The sequence below is a fragment of the Porites lutea genome, chromosome 4 (genome assembly GCF_958299795.1).
Source record: "Porites lutea chromosome 4, jaPorLute2.1, whole genome shotgun sequence".
Classification (NCBI taxonomy): Eukaryota; Metazoa; Cnidaria; class Anthozoa; order Scleractinia; family Poritidae; genus Porites; species Porites lutea.
This window is the reverse complement of record NC_133204.1, coordinates 15,225,781-15,241,582: the sequence shown is the minus strand read 5'-3', so window position 1 is coordinate 15,241,582 and position 15,802 is coordinate 15,225,781. Positions and strand designations below refer to the sequence as shown.

General features: G+C 37.6%; 2 protein-coding genes across 2 annotated transcripts in view; both read right to left on the bottom strand.

Moving 5' to 3' along the window:
- Nucleotides 1–3,147: 3,147 nt before the first annotated feature.
- Nucleotides 3,148–12,728, bottom strand: LOC140934266 (uncharacterized). The gene is made up of 6 exons (XM_073383925.1): nucleotides 12,675–12,728; nucleotides 11,358–11,775; nucleotides 9,616–9,705; nucleotides 6,178–6,267; nucleotides 5,231–5,320; nucleotides 3,148–3,629 (listed from the first exon to the last, which is right to left on the bottom strand). The coding sequence occupies exons 1-6, from the start codon at nucleotides 12,726–12,728 to the stop codon at nucleotides 3,427–3,429; spliced, it is 945 nt and encodes a 314-aa protein (XP_073240026.1). The 3' UTR covers nucleotides 3,148–3,426.
- Nucleotides 12,729–14,941: 2,213 nt separating this feature from the next.
- LOC140932632 (G-protein coupled receptor 157-like) overlaps nucleotides 14,942–15,802 on the bottom strand; it is a 4,428-nt gene continuing 3,567 nt past the window's right edge. The window contains exon 3 of the mRNA XM_073382149.1: nucleotides 14,942–15,802. This exon is cut by the window's right edge and continues 831 nt beyond it. The gene's annotated coding sequence lies outside the window, so the exon portion shown is untranslated.

The following is a 15,802-nucleotide window of genomic DNA, read 5'->3' as shown; positions in this document are numbered from 1 at the left end:
TCGCTGGCGGGTCTTCAGGGTGAAAATTCAAGAAACGGAAAAAAACGTATGGTTCCCCAGATACGCAGCAAAACGAACACCATAGGAATGAAGGTCAACTTGCGTTCTGCTTTTTTTTATTACTTCTAGAGCCTTCGGTGTGAGAAAATCTCCACCTGGGTTGAGTCCCAATGTCACCTAAAGGTGAGGTAAAGAATTAAAAAATAAATATTAAGGCAAGAAATTAGGTCTCTAATTGAAATGTAGTCCAGAAATCCATGATGCCAATTATTAAAATGAACACAAAACCGGTACCGATGTTTTTGGAGCATCCCCAAACAAATATCTGTTAAGAAATGACTCGGCAGTAATTGTGAAAGGTAAGCATATTAGTACCTTCCTTTGGCTATGTTCATACTATAGCGCAACCTCGTCCCCAGGGCTTTTCCCTTAAAAAATGGGTGAACAATTTGTTAAGGGAAAAGCCCTGGGGACGAGGTTGACTATAGCGGCTATCCCGTATGGTGTGAACACTTATCTGATATGCGACTCTCCACTTTAGAGATTGGTGTAGCCCAGCTTCGCTCCATTACGGGAATCGTGCCAAATGCACTGTACTTAGTGTGGATGAACAAAAGCCCTAACTGATATGATTTTCATGCTAGTGGAAAGTGTGATTATAGCCTCGGTCTTAACCCGCTACTATAAACAGTATCCTCGTTTACATTTATTGCAAGTAACCACTAAGACACAAACGCAAAAAGCAAACATTCAAGGATGACCACTCTATAAGAAAGGGTGCACAACTGACTCTTGCAAGGGATATTGTAGACCTAATGGCACAAGCATTAGTCAAATTTTTAGTGTACCTCCTGTAACCCCCCTATCAAGGTGTGCTTAGGCTTACTGATATTTTTACTGTTTTCTTGTTGTGAATTATAAATTAGTTTTCATTTAGAAGTGTGCGAAGGAAGTGAAAGGTGGTATCTGAAGAGGCTGAATCAAGATAAGGTTCAGTTATCTTGAGCATACCTCTTCTCTGATCTGCAGAACGACCAACAAATACATAAAGATGCAAATGTGTGCTATTATCTCCCAGCCTTTTCCTGTAATGAACATCCAATCCACATGATCATCATCTTCAGTCTTCGTCGTCGTCTTAAAGCCGATTAGCAGTAACGCAGGGTTAGATTTTAACCCAGGTTTCTTTTTCTTTTTATCAAAAGCATTTTCTCGGATAATTTTCTTTATTCTTTTTAGAGCATCCAGTCACCAAATTGTAGACAAAACGAGTCAACTGAAATTGCTTTATAAGCTTTCATATCTGAATTCAAATTTCGCACTAACCCTGGGTTATCTTAACCCAGCCTTGAACAACCCGGCGCTGCCCACTGGGTCGTAGAGGAAAGTCCCGTCGTGATTCTTCAAAGGTTCTTTTGCAAGGATAAAAATCAGTTTCACGGAGATGAAACTCGCGTCAAATTGGTAAAGCGAAAGGCGAAATAGCAGAGTGGTTAGTTTGTAACCCTGTCGAGGCAAAAAACTTTGGCACTTTACAAGTACACACCCACTCATGTCACACATTGACAACACAAAGCTACACAACAAGAGGAGTGGAAACAGCAACAGAAAAAGATCTGTCTCCGAAAGATGTCAACATCTTTCCACGAGGGAAATCTAATGGTAATCCATCGTTTGATCGCAGCTGATAGGCAGATTGATTCCTTACTGAAATTAAATTACTTATATACTGGGGTGATGACCAAGCAAAGATTTAAAAACGATTGAAATGCGAATCTCACTGGCAACCAGTGAAGTTCATAGGGTACCGGGGTAACTTGGCTGAACCAAGAAGAAAAGGTAACATGCCTAACTGCGGCGTTCTCTACTCTTTGCAACTTGGATATCTCAGTGTTTGGAAGTCCGTACAGTAGACTGTTACAATAATCCAGTCAGCTTGCGATAAAAGCATGCACCAACGCTAGGAGACTGGTCTAAATACTTCCTGATGCGACGGATAATATATAGATTTAGCCAAGCCTAAAAGCGGAGCTGCCGATTTCATTACAATAATAATAACGATAATAATGATGATGAAGATCGTTTTATTCACACTGGTACACAATACGATATAACCTCGTTGCAAATACTGATACCCCCCAGTCGGTATCGGGATGTAGTCTAGCCTACGTGTAGCCGCAACCCACTCCCGACAAAGAAAGAAGAGGAGTCAAAGAAAACTACGAAAAAAGTACAACGCAGTTAGATAAAAGAGCAGGAAAGAAAAAGGTCTTAAAAGTTGAAACTAAAACTAAAACTCTATAACTTAAAAACAGCACAAGAAAAGATTAACTTATCCAAGGTGAATTCACACAACAAAGTTATATATGGTATAATAAATACATTAATTTCATATACTGGAAATGCAGAATGAAGAAATAAATTCAGGGAAGATCACCACAGTTATCAATGCAACTTTGGCACTGTACCTAACGTACCTAACCATTCATATAGTCATTCTCCAATTTCCACAGCAGCTGGTCAATTAGCCTGGCAATTCCTCAGAGATTGTGGTGGGAAACAGTTAGATGTCATGTGACCTCGAAGTAACTAATGAGAATGGTGCTGGGAAATATTTAGATTCTTGGAAAATAAAAATTAACTGTTTCCCATGGGCCAAGTCTTTAAGTGATTTGTGATGTTAATATTTTAAAAAATTTATAGCTGCATGGAAATTCATTAAACCTCCCTGGAATGTCAGTTGTTGGTCATTCACGGGTAATAGTGCACTGTTACCCCCTGATGTGAATGATTTTTGCGATGTTGCCTGCTTAGAGAATACTGGCACCAAAAAGTTTCATTGTTAGATGTCAAGTGACATTGAAATAACCAATGAGTGTGCACATGGTTGGAAAGAAATTTCCAGCTATAATAACAATGTTTCTTAATATATCATTGTTGTTGGAGGGAAAAAGGAATAGACTGGATTCAAGTAAATAAAATTTTGGCATTAGCTACAACGTAAAAACAACCTAAAAGCTTTTATTTTAGCTGATTCCCATATTCACTAATTTGGGAAAGTGCAGGTTCTTGCAGGTTTCTATACTACAGTGGAACCCCGCCTTAAGACCACCTCGTTATTACGGCCATATTCTTTCAAACCAGACGTAAAAACCATTGAGTCATTTTATTATTTTGAAGACCCCGTTAATGCGACCACCTCGTTATTACGACCAGGATTTTATGGCCCAACGGTGGTCGCATTAACGGGGTTCCACTGTATTGTAGTTCATTTAGTTTAGTTGTTCTCAAATGTCCCCCTATCTTACTTACTATATTTATTTGTCTTGTCATCCTACTCTTAAATAAGACAAGTTGCTGGACAAAAAAGAGGGTTCCCGGTCCCCCGAGGCATTTTTGAAGATCTTTACAAGATCTCGCCCCGTATTAGCCGCTCAAAAGGGCGGGGGTATCATGTTTTGCAAACTCATAGTCCACACCAACTACCCTTGCTCTAGCAATTAGGTGGTCATCTTCTAAGTGGCTACTATTATTTACTTCTGGAAGAGGTTGCTGTGATTCCTGCACGTTGCTTGCTCCCTCAATTGGGCCATTTTCTACTGCAGGAGTGTGTCGTTCCAACTCTTCTCCTAGTAAATGAATTATTTGTATTAACCAACTACACAATTCATATAAGCTATGGGGCTAGTGGATTCTATTTTTTATCTTGCCTGAGGGATAATAGAGTTGTGATTCTTGGGCTAACAGATGCAAGCTACAGTCTTCCCGAAGGACAAGCACAAAACTGACCTCCTTTTCTTCGCACCCTAGTACTGCATGCTTGTATAACTGTACAAGAATTACTATTATAAAGCTGTATCTGTGGAAGCGTTCTCAAAACCTGATTTCAAATAGAAAATACACAATATTTCTACTTTTGAAACTTCAGATAATACAACAACCTTGACAATCATTTTCTAAGTGCTGATATTTCATAAATCAGTCATCAAATATAATGGGAGTGACCCAACCAATGAACTCACTATTATAATCCAAAAAATAATTATCTCTATGAGAATTCAATGTATTTTAACTTTGTTCTAGTCAAAGTAATACAACCCTAAGGTAAGTTTTCCCATAATAATAATGCACGATCAAATACAAACAGAACAAAAATCCTACAATCCAGTCATGGAGAATTAAGTACAGACATGATGACTTGTCATGTTTACCACAACAACAACACTTATATTACACGACAACAGGTCTAATCAATGAATTATACAGTGTTTTTGTTACAAATAAATATGATGAATTCTGGGACTCACCTTGTGAGAAATCATGAGTCCCAGTCCAGAACCAATGAGTCCCAGTTAAAAAAAATGAGTCCAAAATGGAAAATGTTTGGGCCTTTATGTACCAGCCGCAGACAGTTAATCTGAAGACACACTCCAAAACTCTGTATTATAGTATACTGAAATTAAAATATAGTTCTTCTATTTTAAAGCAGAAGTCAACAAAGGCTAAAACAAATATGCATCACTAAACAACAACCATAACTGCCACAGAAATTACACGTACGGGATATTTCTACAAATACACACGTTCAGATCGATATATCCATGAATTATTTTATGTCTTTGGCGATTTTTATGCGTCAGGAACATAGATAGAATGCAGAGGTAACAAAATCACTGATTATATAGCTGCTCTTTTGAGTCCATGTAAAAAATATATATATGAAAGTTTTAACATTCTTATTTGTTACACACACACGCCCACCCACACCTTTATTTATTTCAAAATCTTGGTTACAAAAATGAAAACAAAACAACCCACAATGAATAAATAAATAAAAATAATCAGGTAAATTCATAAAATAAAATATTGAGAAAAAAAAGTGTTACAAGAAAAAGGAAAGATTACTTAGGTAAGACAACAGAGCATAATTAATTACACCAAAAAGGGGGAAGTTTTAAAAGTATACATGCTTCCCACCAGCAAATTGTGGCACTTAATTAGTTCTGATAAATTTCTATTGTTTATTAGCCCAATCACAGTTTTTCATTCTCTGATAAATTTGCATTATATTTCTTTCTTTTTGCATTATGTTTCCTTGTTTTTGCATTGTGTTTACTAAAAAGTACACTGCTCTAAGCCAATCAAATTCACAGAGAAATTTTTTCATGTATATTATTAACTTTCATAATAAAATACCATCTACCATAAACAACTACCGGTATATCAGTACCTGCTGAATGACTTTGCTCTTGTTCACCTGGCAGAGAGCTTTCCATGCTACATTCAAGTTGGAGGACTTCACTTTCATGTTCTTCTATGGCTAAGAAGATAAGATATAATCTTAATAAGTTGGGCAAGCAGATTGTGACACCTGAGGCTGATTGGTTCTTATATATTTCTATTGTTCAGTGTTATCCAGAAGTTTTAGAGTAGCCAGCTCCCAAAGCAAAGAAACTGGTGCCTGACACCAAGCACTGATAAAGCGAGAGTACTGTATCTAAGGGAGGGGTTTGGGGGCATTAAGCCCAGAGATCTGAGAAGTTTTGCTCGTGATTTACAAGCTTTTCCAGAGTTCTCCCAAGAACCAAGTGAGTTATCATGCTGGTAAATCCATAGAAAATGTGGTCTTTTACTTTTATAAAATAACTTTAAAGCATGTTTCAGTTTACTATGAGATTACCAGCACAATAAACTATTGGTTTTTAACCAATCAGAATGCATGTACTATCTTAGTAATTTTATAATTAAAAATATTATCTGGCAATGTCTCATCAAAAATCATTCAGTAAATATATCGATAATACCATTAGCAAAAGGCAAATTGTCATACACCAAAGAGCTTTTTGTACGACAAGTTATTGTTTTTGTTTCTTTTAGGACCTTCTGAAAAATTCAAGATAAAAGGTACAGACAGTTTTTTTTTACTGTTTTGAGTCATAAGAGTAGCCAGCGAAACCACCAGTCGCCTGCGCTTCTGGAGAACACTGATTGTTCACAGGTTTTCATTCTCTGAGAAATTTGCACTTTATTTCCTTATTTTTGCATTATGTTTCCTTGTTTCTTTTACTGTGTTTACTAAAAACTGCACTGCTCTAAGCCAATCTCATTAAAGAAATTTTTCCATGTATATTATTAAGTTTTATAATAAATACCATCTACCATGAACTATATCAGTACCTGCTGATTGACTTTGCTCTTGTTCACCAAGCAGAGAGCATTCCATGCTACATTCAACCTGGAGGACCTGACTTTCATGTTCCTCCATGGCTAAGAAGATAAACAAGCAGATTGTGACACCTGAGGCTCATTGGTTCTTATATATTTCTATTGTTCAGTGTTCTCCAGAAGTTTTAGAGTAGCCAGCTCCCAATGAAAAGTAACTGGTGCCTGACACCAAGTGCTGGTAAAGCGAGAGTACCGTATCTAAGGGGGGGTTTGGGGGCATGAGGCCCAGAGATCTGAGTAGTTAAGCTGGTGGTTTACAAGCTTTTCCACTCTTCTCCCAACATCCCAAGTGGGTTATCACACCAGCAAACCTTTAGAAAATGTGGTCTTTTACTTTTATAAAATAACCTTAAAGCATGTTTCAGTTTTCTATGATTTTACCGGAACAATAAACTATTGGTTTTTAACCAATCAGACAGAATGCACGTACTATCTTAGTTATTTTATAATTAACAATTATTCCACGAGGGCACGTTGGATATGAGATGGTAAATAGCCAACGAGACGCATAACGCCGAGTTGGCAATAATCATCTCATCCAACAAGCGCAAGTGGAATAATTATTTTATTAAAAACGCCCACAAAATCCCTTTGAATCTTGTTAGAACAAACCAGAAAAGACAAGGGAGTTCCGCTATTCACATGTCACATGTCTATCAGAACTGTCAACGCGTGAACCGGCTCGCCTGGACTGGATGAATGAAAAATCAAAACATTGTAAAGATGAACACTTTTAAAAACTCATCGAGATTCTAGGATTTTACACAGCGGGACAGCTAAAAAAACCTGGCAGATAATGTGAAGAAAAATAATTCTTAACAGCCATCAAAATTACTGTGAATTTGGATTTTTGGAGCAGTTACAAAAGTAAGAACAACGGAGAAAAACTATTACCTTGGTCGCTTGTTGTGGCGTTGTTTGAAGCCACAAGCTGGTTTTGCTGAACAAGAAAAGAAGCTTTACTGACACCTCGATTGCTGTAGTGAATGGCTGCATAGCCTGTATTCTGGTTGCTTGTGATTTATATTCTTCATGTCGGATAAACAAGCCACAGTTATCTATCGGCAAGTGCCTCAGCGAGTGGCTTCGCAACCATGAATAAACAACACCTGTCTTCTTTTGTAGCTGTTCAAGGCACTTTAGTTCCATGTATTTTCATGTGTTTTTCGATAAACTTTCAAACAAGCTCTTGTGGCTTTTTTGTTTGTTTGTTATTTTCCCGATGAAATTGCATGTTCTAGTATTCTAAGAAATGAATTAACACGATTTGCTTCGGGTGCTGTTTTATCCTTCGCGGAAAAAAATGGAACTTACGAAAAATTCAAGATAAAAGTTACAGACAGTTTTTTTTTATGTTTTGACTCATAAGAGTAGCTGGCACTTTGGAAAAGAGTTCCCAGTGATACTGCCAGTTGCCCGCGCTTCTGGAGAACACTGATTGTTTATTAGCCAATCACAGGTTTTCATTCTCTGAGAAATTTGCACTTTATTTCCTTGTTTTTGTACTGTGTTTACTAAAGACTGCACTGCTCTAAGCCAATCTGATTCAAGAAATTTTTTTCCTTGTATATTATTAAGTTTTATTGGAAAATTCATTACCTGATGAGGGAATTCCACGTTAAATTGCACACGAAAACCGATATCGGTTTTCAAGTGCAATTTAACGTGGAATTCATGAGTCAGGTAATGGATTTTCCTTGAATTGCATAATCAAATAAAAATCAGAAAAAAAAAGAAAACACCAATAATATTGTTTGTTTTTATCCTGGGCGCGCGCCCCAGAAAGCTATTTCAAAGTCAAATGTCAAACCTGTCATTGTGTTAGCGAATAGGAAGCAAGGTCAGTCATACACGTTTGAACCTTTGACAACTTTTTTTGTACCTTGTGCTTGTTTTTACATTTGTTTTCAAACTTTTTTACACATGAACAAGCTTCACACTACTTGTAAGGATAAATAGAGGTATTTCACTGAATTTACAAGCCGGTTATCTATAACATCCTTTTTCAAATTGGTCATTTGCTCGCGAAGGAAAATAATTTACACCTTTTACCTCTTCGGTAGCAAAACTGAAAGAAATGAAGTGTCCAAGGCAAAGCACTGAAAGTTTAACGTTGCGATTGATATAAGGTAAGTACCTTGAAATGTTTTTAAAATGCTGTTCAAGTTCAGCTCTGTTTTGTACTTTTCTAAGTACCACGATTCAGGATGAATGCAAGTGGCGCACTCTTTTTCATGTTTTCAGGGACAATGTGATCTTTGAAGGTATTCATTTCTTCTTCTGTATATGTGACAATTGACCCTGGCACTTCCTCCATTGTCGCTTCTCGGTTTTGTTTGTTTGAATTTGGCTTGCCATTTTCTGGGCTGTGTTCACAGGATTTTCTTGTTTTCTCATTGTCACTAGCGAAAGGGGTTTTTTATACCTCTCCAAGAATTTGTAGTTTAGTTCAAAACAAGGAAGAACCTCCGGATCACTTTAAAAAATGCTTTTGTTTGTTTTTAACTATTTATTTATTTAGTCACTCACAAAACCTTATACAACATAAACAAAGGGGGGTAATTAAATTATAAAATTAATGTGACAAGGAAGTCTAACGAAGCTTGAAGCTTATGTTAATAGGCTTCCTTCAACTACCTAGAGAACTAAATTCATGGCTGAGTACAGAGTGAGCAAGATCAGAAAATTAAGCGACAGATCGGCTATCAGTGAGATAACTCTTTAAATTTTTTTAACAACAAATGTAGAAGGAGAGCTAATTAGTGAAACAGGCAACGAATTCCAGATTTTAGGTCCTCAGTAAAGGATGCTGAATTGCTTTATATTTGATCTACAAAAATGAGGTCTATACTGAGAGGCCAGTTGAATTTTGGTATTGATGGACTTGATTACTACTTAAGAACAAGTCACGAAAGCTACTAGGCAAAAGATTATGGTGATAAGAATACATAAAAGTAGTGACAGAAAATGAATTAATACTAAATATGTCAAGGACTTTAAGCTGGCTAAACAAAGGGGTGGTATTTGCTAGATAGTGAGCTTTTGTTATGAGCCGCGCTAGACGCTTTTGCAAAAGGTAAATACAGTTTAGGTTGGAACAGTAGGTGGAGGACCAGGCGACATTACAGTATGTTAAGAAAGGATATACAAAAGGTGACAATGATTTTGAAAACATTTTAAAATGACATTGTAGAAAACCTTTTTTGCAGTTGTTGTGTTACAATATTTGACGATAGTTGTTACGTAGATGCCAAAAAACATCCCTTAGCCTCATTTTCAACTCGCAATTCCACACTGAATACCTCTCTTCGTTAACCAATCAGAATGCGTGATTTTACTCAATTATGCAATTCTATAATAAATACCATCTACCATGAACTATATCAGTACCTGCTGAGTGACTTTGCTCTTGTTCACCAAGCAGAGAGCATTCCATGCTACATTCAACCTGGAGGACCTGACTTTCATGTTCTTCCATGGCTAAGAAGATAAGATAAAATCTTTAGTTGGGCAAGAATTTTCCCTCACCCCTTCATACACCTATTGTTCAAAGAAAACATGTCAGAACAATACTGAGCCAAAAGTTGTGATTTCTGGTTTAACTCTTATGGGGAATTGTTTTTAAGAATAAACGAGCTGAGCTTGACAATATTCCTGGAAATATTGTTTACTACACTGTACCCTCCAATGAATGAACAACTTGATAACCACACTCAAAACTGGTTTATAATATTTCCCCATCTCTCAACACAAGGAGTTTTTGAGCATTTATGATCACATAATTTTTGTCTTAATTTGGCTATTACTGCAAAGTACAATGTCTTCAATACAGTAAAAACCTAGCTGTGACTAAGAACCTGGTTTTTAGGAACCTGTTAGGCTAAACTTGCCAGTTATAATTAGGCCCCCTCTATACAAGAACCTGTTTAGCCCAATATTTGACACACATCTTTATTTTCTCAGATCTATAAAAAAAATTCTATACACCTGGAAAATATTCAGGTGAACCTCTTTGGGAGACATAAGCCACAATGTTTTTTTCCTTCAGAAAATAAGAACCTTTTCATTTTAGAAAAATAGACAAATTTTTTGCCAATAACTATTTTTGTAAGAACGTACCTGTTAATGCAATGGGAAAATCCAGGTTCTTACCCACGAGTTTTTACTGTCTTTTGACCGGTCCGAGCTAAAATTTGTTTGGCAGGTAATAATTTATTTTGACCGGTTAGTAACTAGACATGACCGAGCTAAAATTTGTTTGGCAGGTAATAATTTATTTTGACCGGTTAGTAACTAGACATGACCGAGCTTAAATTTGTTTGGCCTGTCAACATTCAAAAATAATTTCTAACCCTGGCTGCCCTCCTTATTTACATAGATCTCCATATATATTCTTAAACACTCGAAGATAGGTATCTACAAAATGGAAAAGCCTAGATTTATAGTAAAATAATAAAAGTTATTTCAATTACAAGAGGGAGAATAGATCCTTCAAATTCTGTTTACCCTGAATAAAACAAATAGAGGTAAGCTCGAACAATCTGCACCAAAACGCTCTTTCAACAGACATTGAAAATCTTCAAATTCAAGGTGCTCTCTGCTCTCTTTTCAGAAAACATAACAACGCTTTCACAGACCGTATAATTTACAATCCTCTAACACTGAATCATTTTAACTTGTCACAGAGGCCAGAGTCGCCTAAAATTTACATAAGGAGTTATCATTTATTCAGCGATGCATCGGACACATGGCAATGGTTATAATTTTCGATAAAATTTCATTAATACAAGTTAAGATTACCTTATTTTCCGCGCCAGAAACAACGAAAATACACCGAGGAGCACGAATTATAAGGTTACTCTATAATTTTATCTTGGACGCGACTGTCTGTGAAATTTCAATCATATCGTTTCTCTTCAACGAACTTGGAGGACACAGGTCAACTTCAATGGATGATAAAAGGTATCAACTCTAGACTGCGTGACAACAAATGACGTGTGGTGATTGGTCCAAAAAAACTGATGCAATTACAAAGAGGTTATTGATTAACAAACAAAACAAAAGCTACCTCTGTTTTCGTAAAATCCCCGATTCATATAACAGAAAGCTAACCTCGGCAAAAATTCGCTCACCTTCTCCTCCTTCTCGTTCGTTTTCGTTTAGACGACGCCTGTTTTCCCTTGCTGTCTCTCGCTCCCTTCGTCGCCGCTCGTCGCTTATTAGGCGTCTATTTTCTCTTGCTCTCTCTCGTTCATTCTCCAGTTGTTCGTCAGTAAAATTTTGCCTCCTTTCTCTGTTTCTCTCTTGCTCTCTCTCGCGTTGCTCCTCAGTAAAATGTTTCCTCCTTTCTCTGTCCCTTTCCTGTTCTCTCTCCCGTTGCTCATCAGTAAAATTGCGCCTCCTTTCTCTATCCCTTTCTTGTTCTCTCTCCCGTTGCTCATCAGTAAAATTGCGCCTCCTTTCTCTATCCCTTTCTTGTTCTCTCTCCCGTTGCTCATCAGTAAAATTGCGCCTCCTTTCTCTGTCCCCTTCCTGCTCTTTCTCCCGTTGCTTGTCAGTAAAATTGCGCCTCCTTTCTCTGTTTCTTTCTTGCTCCCTCTCCCGTTGCTCGTCAGACCAGTTTCGCCTCCTTTCTCCACAGTTAGCGTTTCTCTAGCTCTCTGTCGCTCTCTCTCTCGTTGAGCTTGGCTTGGTTGCCGCCTACTTTCTCGTTTTCTCTGCCTCTCTTTATCTCTATACTCCAAACTAGAGGGCATAATAAATAGATAATGTAGAAAATACGGATGTATAAAAAATGTCAACCGACACGAAAAATTTCTTTTTGTTCTGAGATGACTTTCCTGAACTTCTAAGTTGTTTATGCTTCACAAAACGCGGGTTGCCATTCGTTTTCGCGCCAAAAAACCCTCACCACAGACTACCCGAAATTTTGCGTTGGTATGCCTGTGGTGCGGACGGACGGTCGGTGTACGGTCACGTGATTACCAAATTTTCTCGGATGGGTAGTTTACCACATTTTGTTACCCATGGTGCTCCGCTGCGCGCTTCGCGCGCGAGAGCTCCGCTAATATATAGATTTAGCCACGGCTAAAAGCGAAGCTCTGGTCAATAATAGTTGTAAACAAAAAAAATTAAATCTAGTAAAATGCTAAACGGGGAGGGCAATGAAAATAGCATCAAGATCAATAGATCTAATTAGTAAAAAAAACAAATTGCACGTGCAGCACACTTTTTTTCTAATTAGCAAAAAAACAAATTTGCACGTGCAGCACGCTTTTTTGTCTTTCAGTTGCCGTTGTTTTGCACAACTACAGCGCTGTTTTGTAGGACTAAAACGTCAAACTTCCTAGTTACACATTATTTTTATGGAGGAATTGTCGTATGTGCTTACTCAACATTTTGTCTCCTGTGTTCATGTTCGCTTTTATTTTTCCCTGCCGCTTATTTACACTTTGCTGGCCGCCAGCATTTCTCATTGCCACACATCCGCTTTGAATTTTCATGTTTTTCTTCCTACAAAATTCGTCTCTTTTGTTTTTAATCACTCGCTCTAGCTCTTTCTCTGGAATAACGGCGAAAAAAACACGACTTTGTTGTCGTCTTTTTCTTCCTAAAAGTCGGGGCGGCCATGCAAATTCTTTCCAAATAAAACCTTGAGTTGCATTTGGGTTGCCATACCTGTTAATTGAATTATTTTACATTGGTATGCCTGTGGTGCGGACGGACGGTCGGGCGGGCGGTCGGTGTACGGTCACGTGATTACCAAATTTTCTCGGATGGGTAGTTTACCACATTTCTTTACCCATGGTGCTCCGCTGCGCGCTTCGCGCGCGAGAGCTCCGCTATTATATATGGAGATGAAAGAAGGCGGTACTGCACAACTTGTTAACATCTTAAGAAGTCTCCAAACCTGTGTAGCGACCCGCCCCTCCCCTCCGAAAAAATCCGATTTTTACTGAAGGGAGGGGAGGGGGGGTCTGTATACAGACTAGAAGTCTCCGTTTTGGCAAAAAATCTCCTCTTCAAATGAAGATATCATCGTCATAGCCTCCCACGCAGGAGACCATGATCATGTTACTCTAACTGGGTTATAACAGGAGCCCACGTCGCAGTTGTAACCCAGGGGCGGCGGCGGCCGGGGGGGGGGAGGGTATTCCCTATAAAGGCTTACGCGGAGAGGCTCTGCCCGTTCAGGCTTCAGGTCCTGGCGGGGCTCCCGATTCAGGTACAGTCAAGTGAGTAAACGCTCGCCTTACGGACGCGATTACGGACACCCCGCTAATACGGAAATTAGAGACATTTGAGGGAAACAAACTACCGCTAGGGCGATTTTCGTATAACCTTGAAAAATGGTTTCGGTAAGTGTTCGTTATTTGTTTTATCAGCCAATGGATGAAAAGATCAAAACATGGACTCTTCTTTTTCCCGCCAAAGAAAACCCTAATATGGAGAAGGTATTGCTCGATTGACCGTTCTCTCTGATTTTGACGAATAGGCAAACGCGGGAAAAATTACGGTGTTTGTATGAGAATCTAATGTCGAATAATTTCCGCTTAAAACGGATGTTCTAAAAAAAGTATGAATTGTATATTAAAGCTTCACTCCTAAGGATTCTACTAGAAAAAAATTAAGGGCGTTACATGCGCTAGAAGACCTAGAACCATGGTTTTAAAATTTCCTATACATTTGTCTGTAAGAAAGTCCCGGGAAAAATTACAGACAAATATACGGAAAATCTAAAGCAAGCCTCCGGAGAAATTTAAGCAAAGGCACGCCCCAATTGTTAGTCAATCCTTTGCTGTGAAGCTTAAGTTTACAATTCTTTTTTTTTTGTCTGAACAGCCGTTTTATGAAAATCATCTGACATTAGATTCCTATACGAGACCCTTCACCGGTCAAGATAGCTTTCAAAACCGTCATATTATTTAACCCTTTAAGCCCCAATATCCACATACAAATTCTCCAAACTGATTTCTATACATTTCCTTTAAGAATTAGTTTAGAGAATTTGATCAAAGATTAAAGTATTTTCTCTTAGGTGATCATTTTATTAATTCTCATAACCTCATCTCATGACAATGTAAGGATATCGTTAGGAGAAAATTGCTGTTGGTCACTATTACGACTTACAGGCTTAAAGGGTCTATAGAGTACTAAAGTGATGACGTCATAAAAATTAGGTTTCTGAAATTATGGGATTTGTCAGGATATTCTGAAAGAACAATGTCCAAGAGGCCTACTTGCCAAAAATGAGCATTTCGGGGCAAATTGTCTCTGAAATGTTAGCCGGTTATACTTAGAAAACTCCATAAAACCCTTCAAATTTTTTTCGGGTCGACCCAAGGATAACTGGCTACAATCTCAGAGAGAATTTGCCCCAAAGTGCTCATTTTTGGCAAGTAGGCCTTCTTCGACATTGTTCCTTCAGAATATCCTGACAAATCCCATGATTTCAGAAATTTCATTTTTATGATGTCACACTTGAGTACTCTATAGAGTACGGCAGTAAGAAAATTCAGTGAATTTTTAATATTTCAAACCAACCGAGTATTCTTTGCCTCTGCTTTTTTGTCAGTCCAGTTCAAATCAAACACAGAATATTCTGTAAATTCCGTGTCTTAGAGTATTCCATATATTCCATATTTTAGAATATTCTGTGTATTCCGCCATCCTGTTCCATCATTCCGTCAGTCCGCCATTCCAAGCTATATAAAAGTAAGCTTTCTTTGAGTTTAATATATTCGATAACTTTTGCGATAACGCAAAACCATAGATCTACAGTCTAAGAACAAACACAAATTCCGTACTTACTCTTATTGTCACAGACTAATATAATCTTATAAACTTTTAAAAACATTACCTGCGGTTAAAATTGCTGTTGATAGTAAGCTAAAATTCAGTTGTTAAAATATAGTTTGCTGTCCTTGTTTAAGGCCATGGCTTCTTTAATGGTTCAATTATGTTTTAGCAGCTAATTATAATATCATCAAAATTTGCACAAATGAAAACCTTTAAGCATTAAGTTAGTAATTATAAATTGCTAAAGCATTGCCAGTTTAAGTAATGGTCTAGGTAAGAAGGGAAGCAATTAATTCTTTTGTTGTGGCGCAATACGCTTTCCTCACATAGAAATGTTTTCATTTTTACGCAGAGAATGCATAAATCTACAAAAAGGCTGTTTACGAAAGAAAATGTATTTAAACTCCACTTTTAAAGGGTGTATTTTTGTGTTAAAACATTTCGACCAATCACAAGAGTTGCAAACAATGGCCAAGAAATGTTCACAATTTTACATGATCCGCACATACGATTTCTGTGTTACTTAGACTCAGACGAGATTTTGTTATAAGGAAGTTGGATAGAAAAAAAGGGATTAGTATACATGCTGCTTTGCAAAGATTTCGTAAAAGTTGATGTTTAAACCAATCGGAACCTTAGTAGAGACAATAGTAAAGTTAGCGCCTTTCTGCATTCCGACGTATTCACTGCGTTTTGGTCCTTTCCTTCTTATCTGGACCATTACTTAATTAGCTTGATGCATAAAGCATAAGTTAAAAATCTAAAGAACAACAGAAAC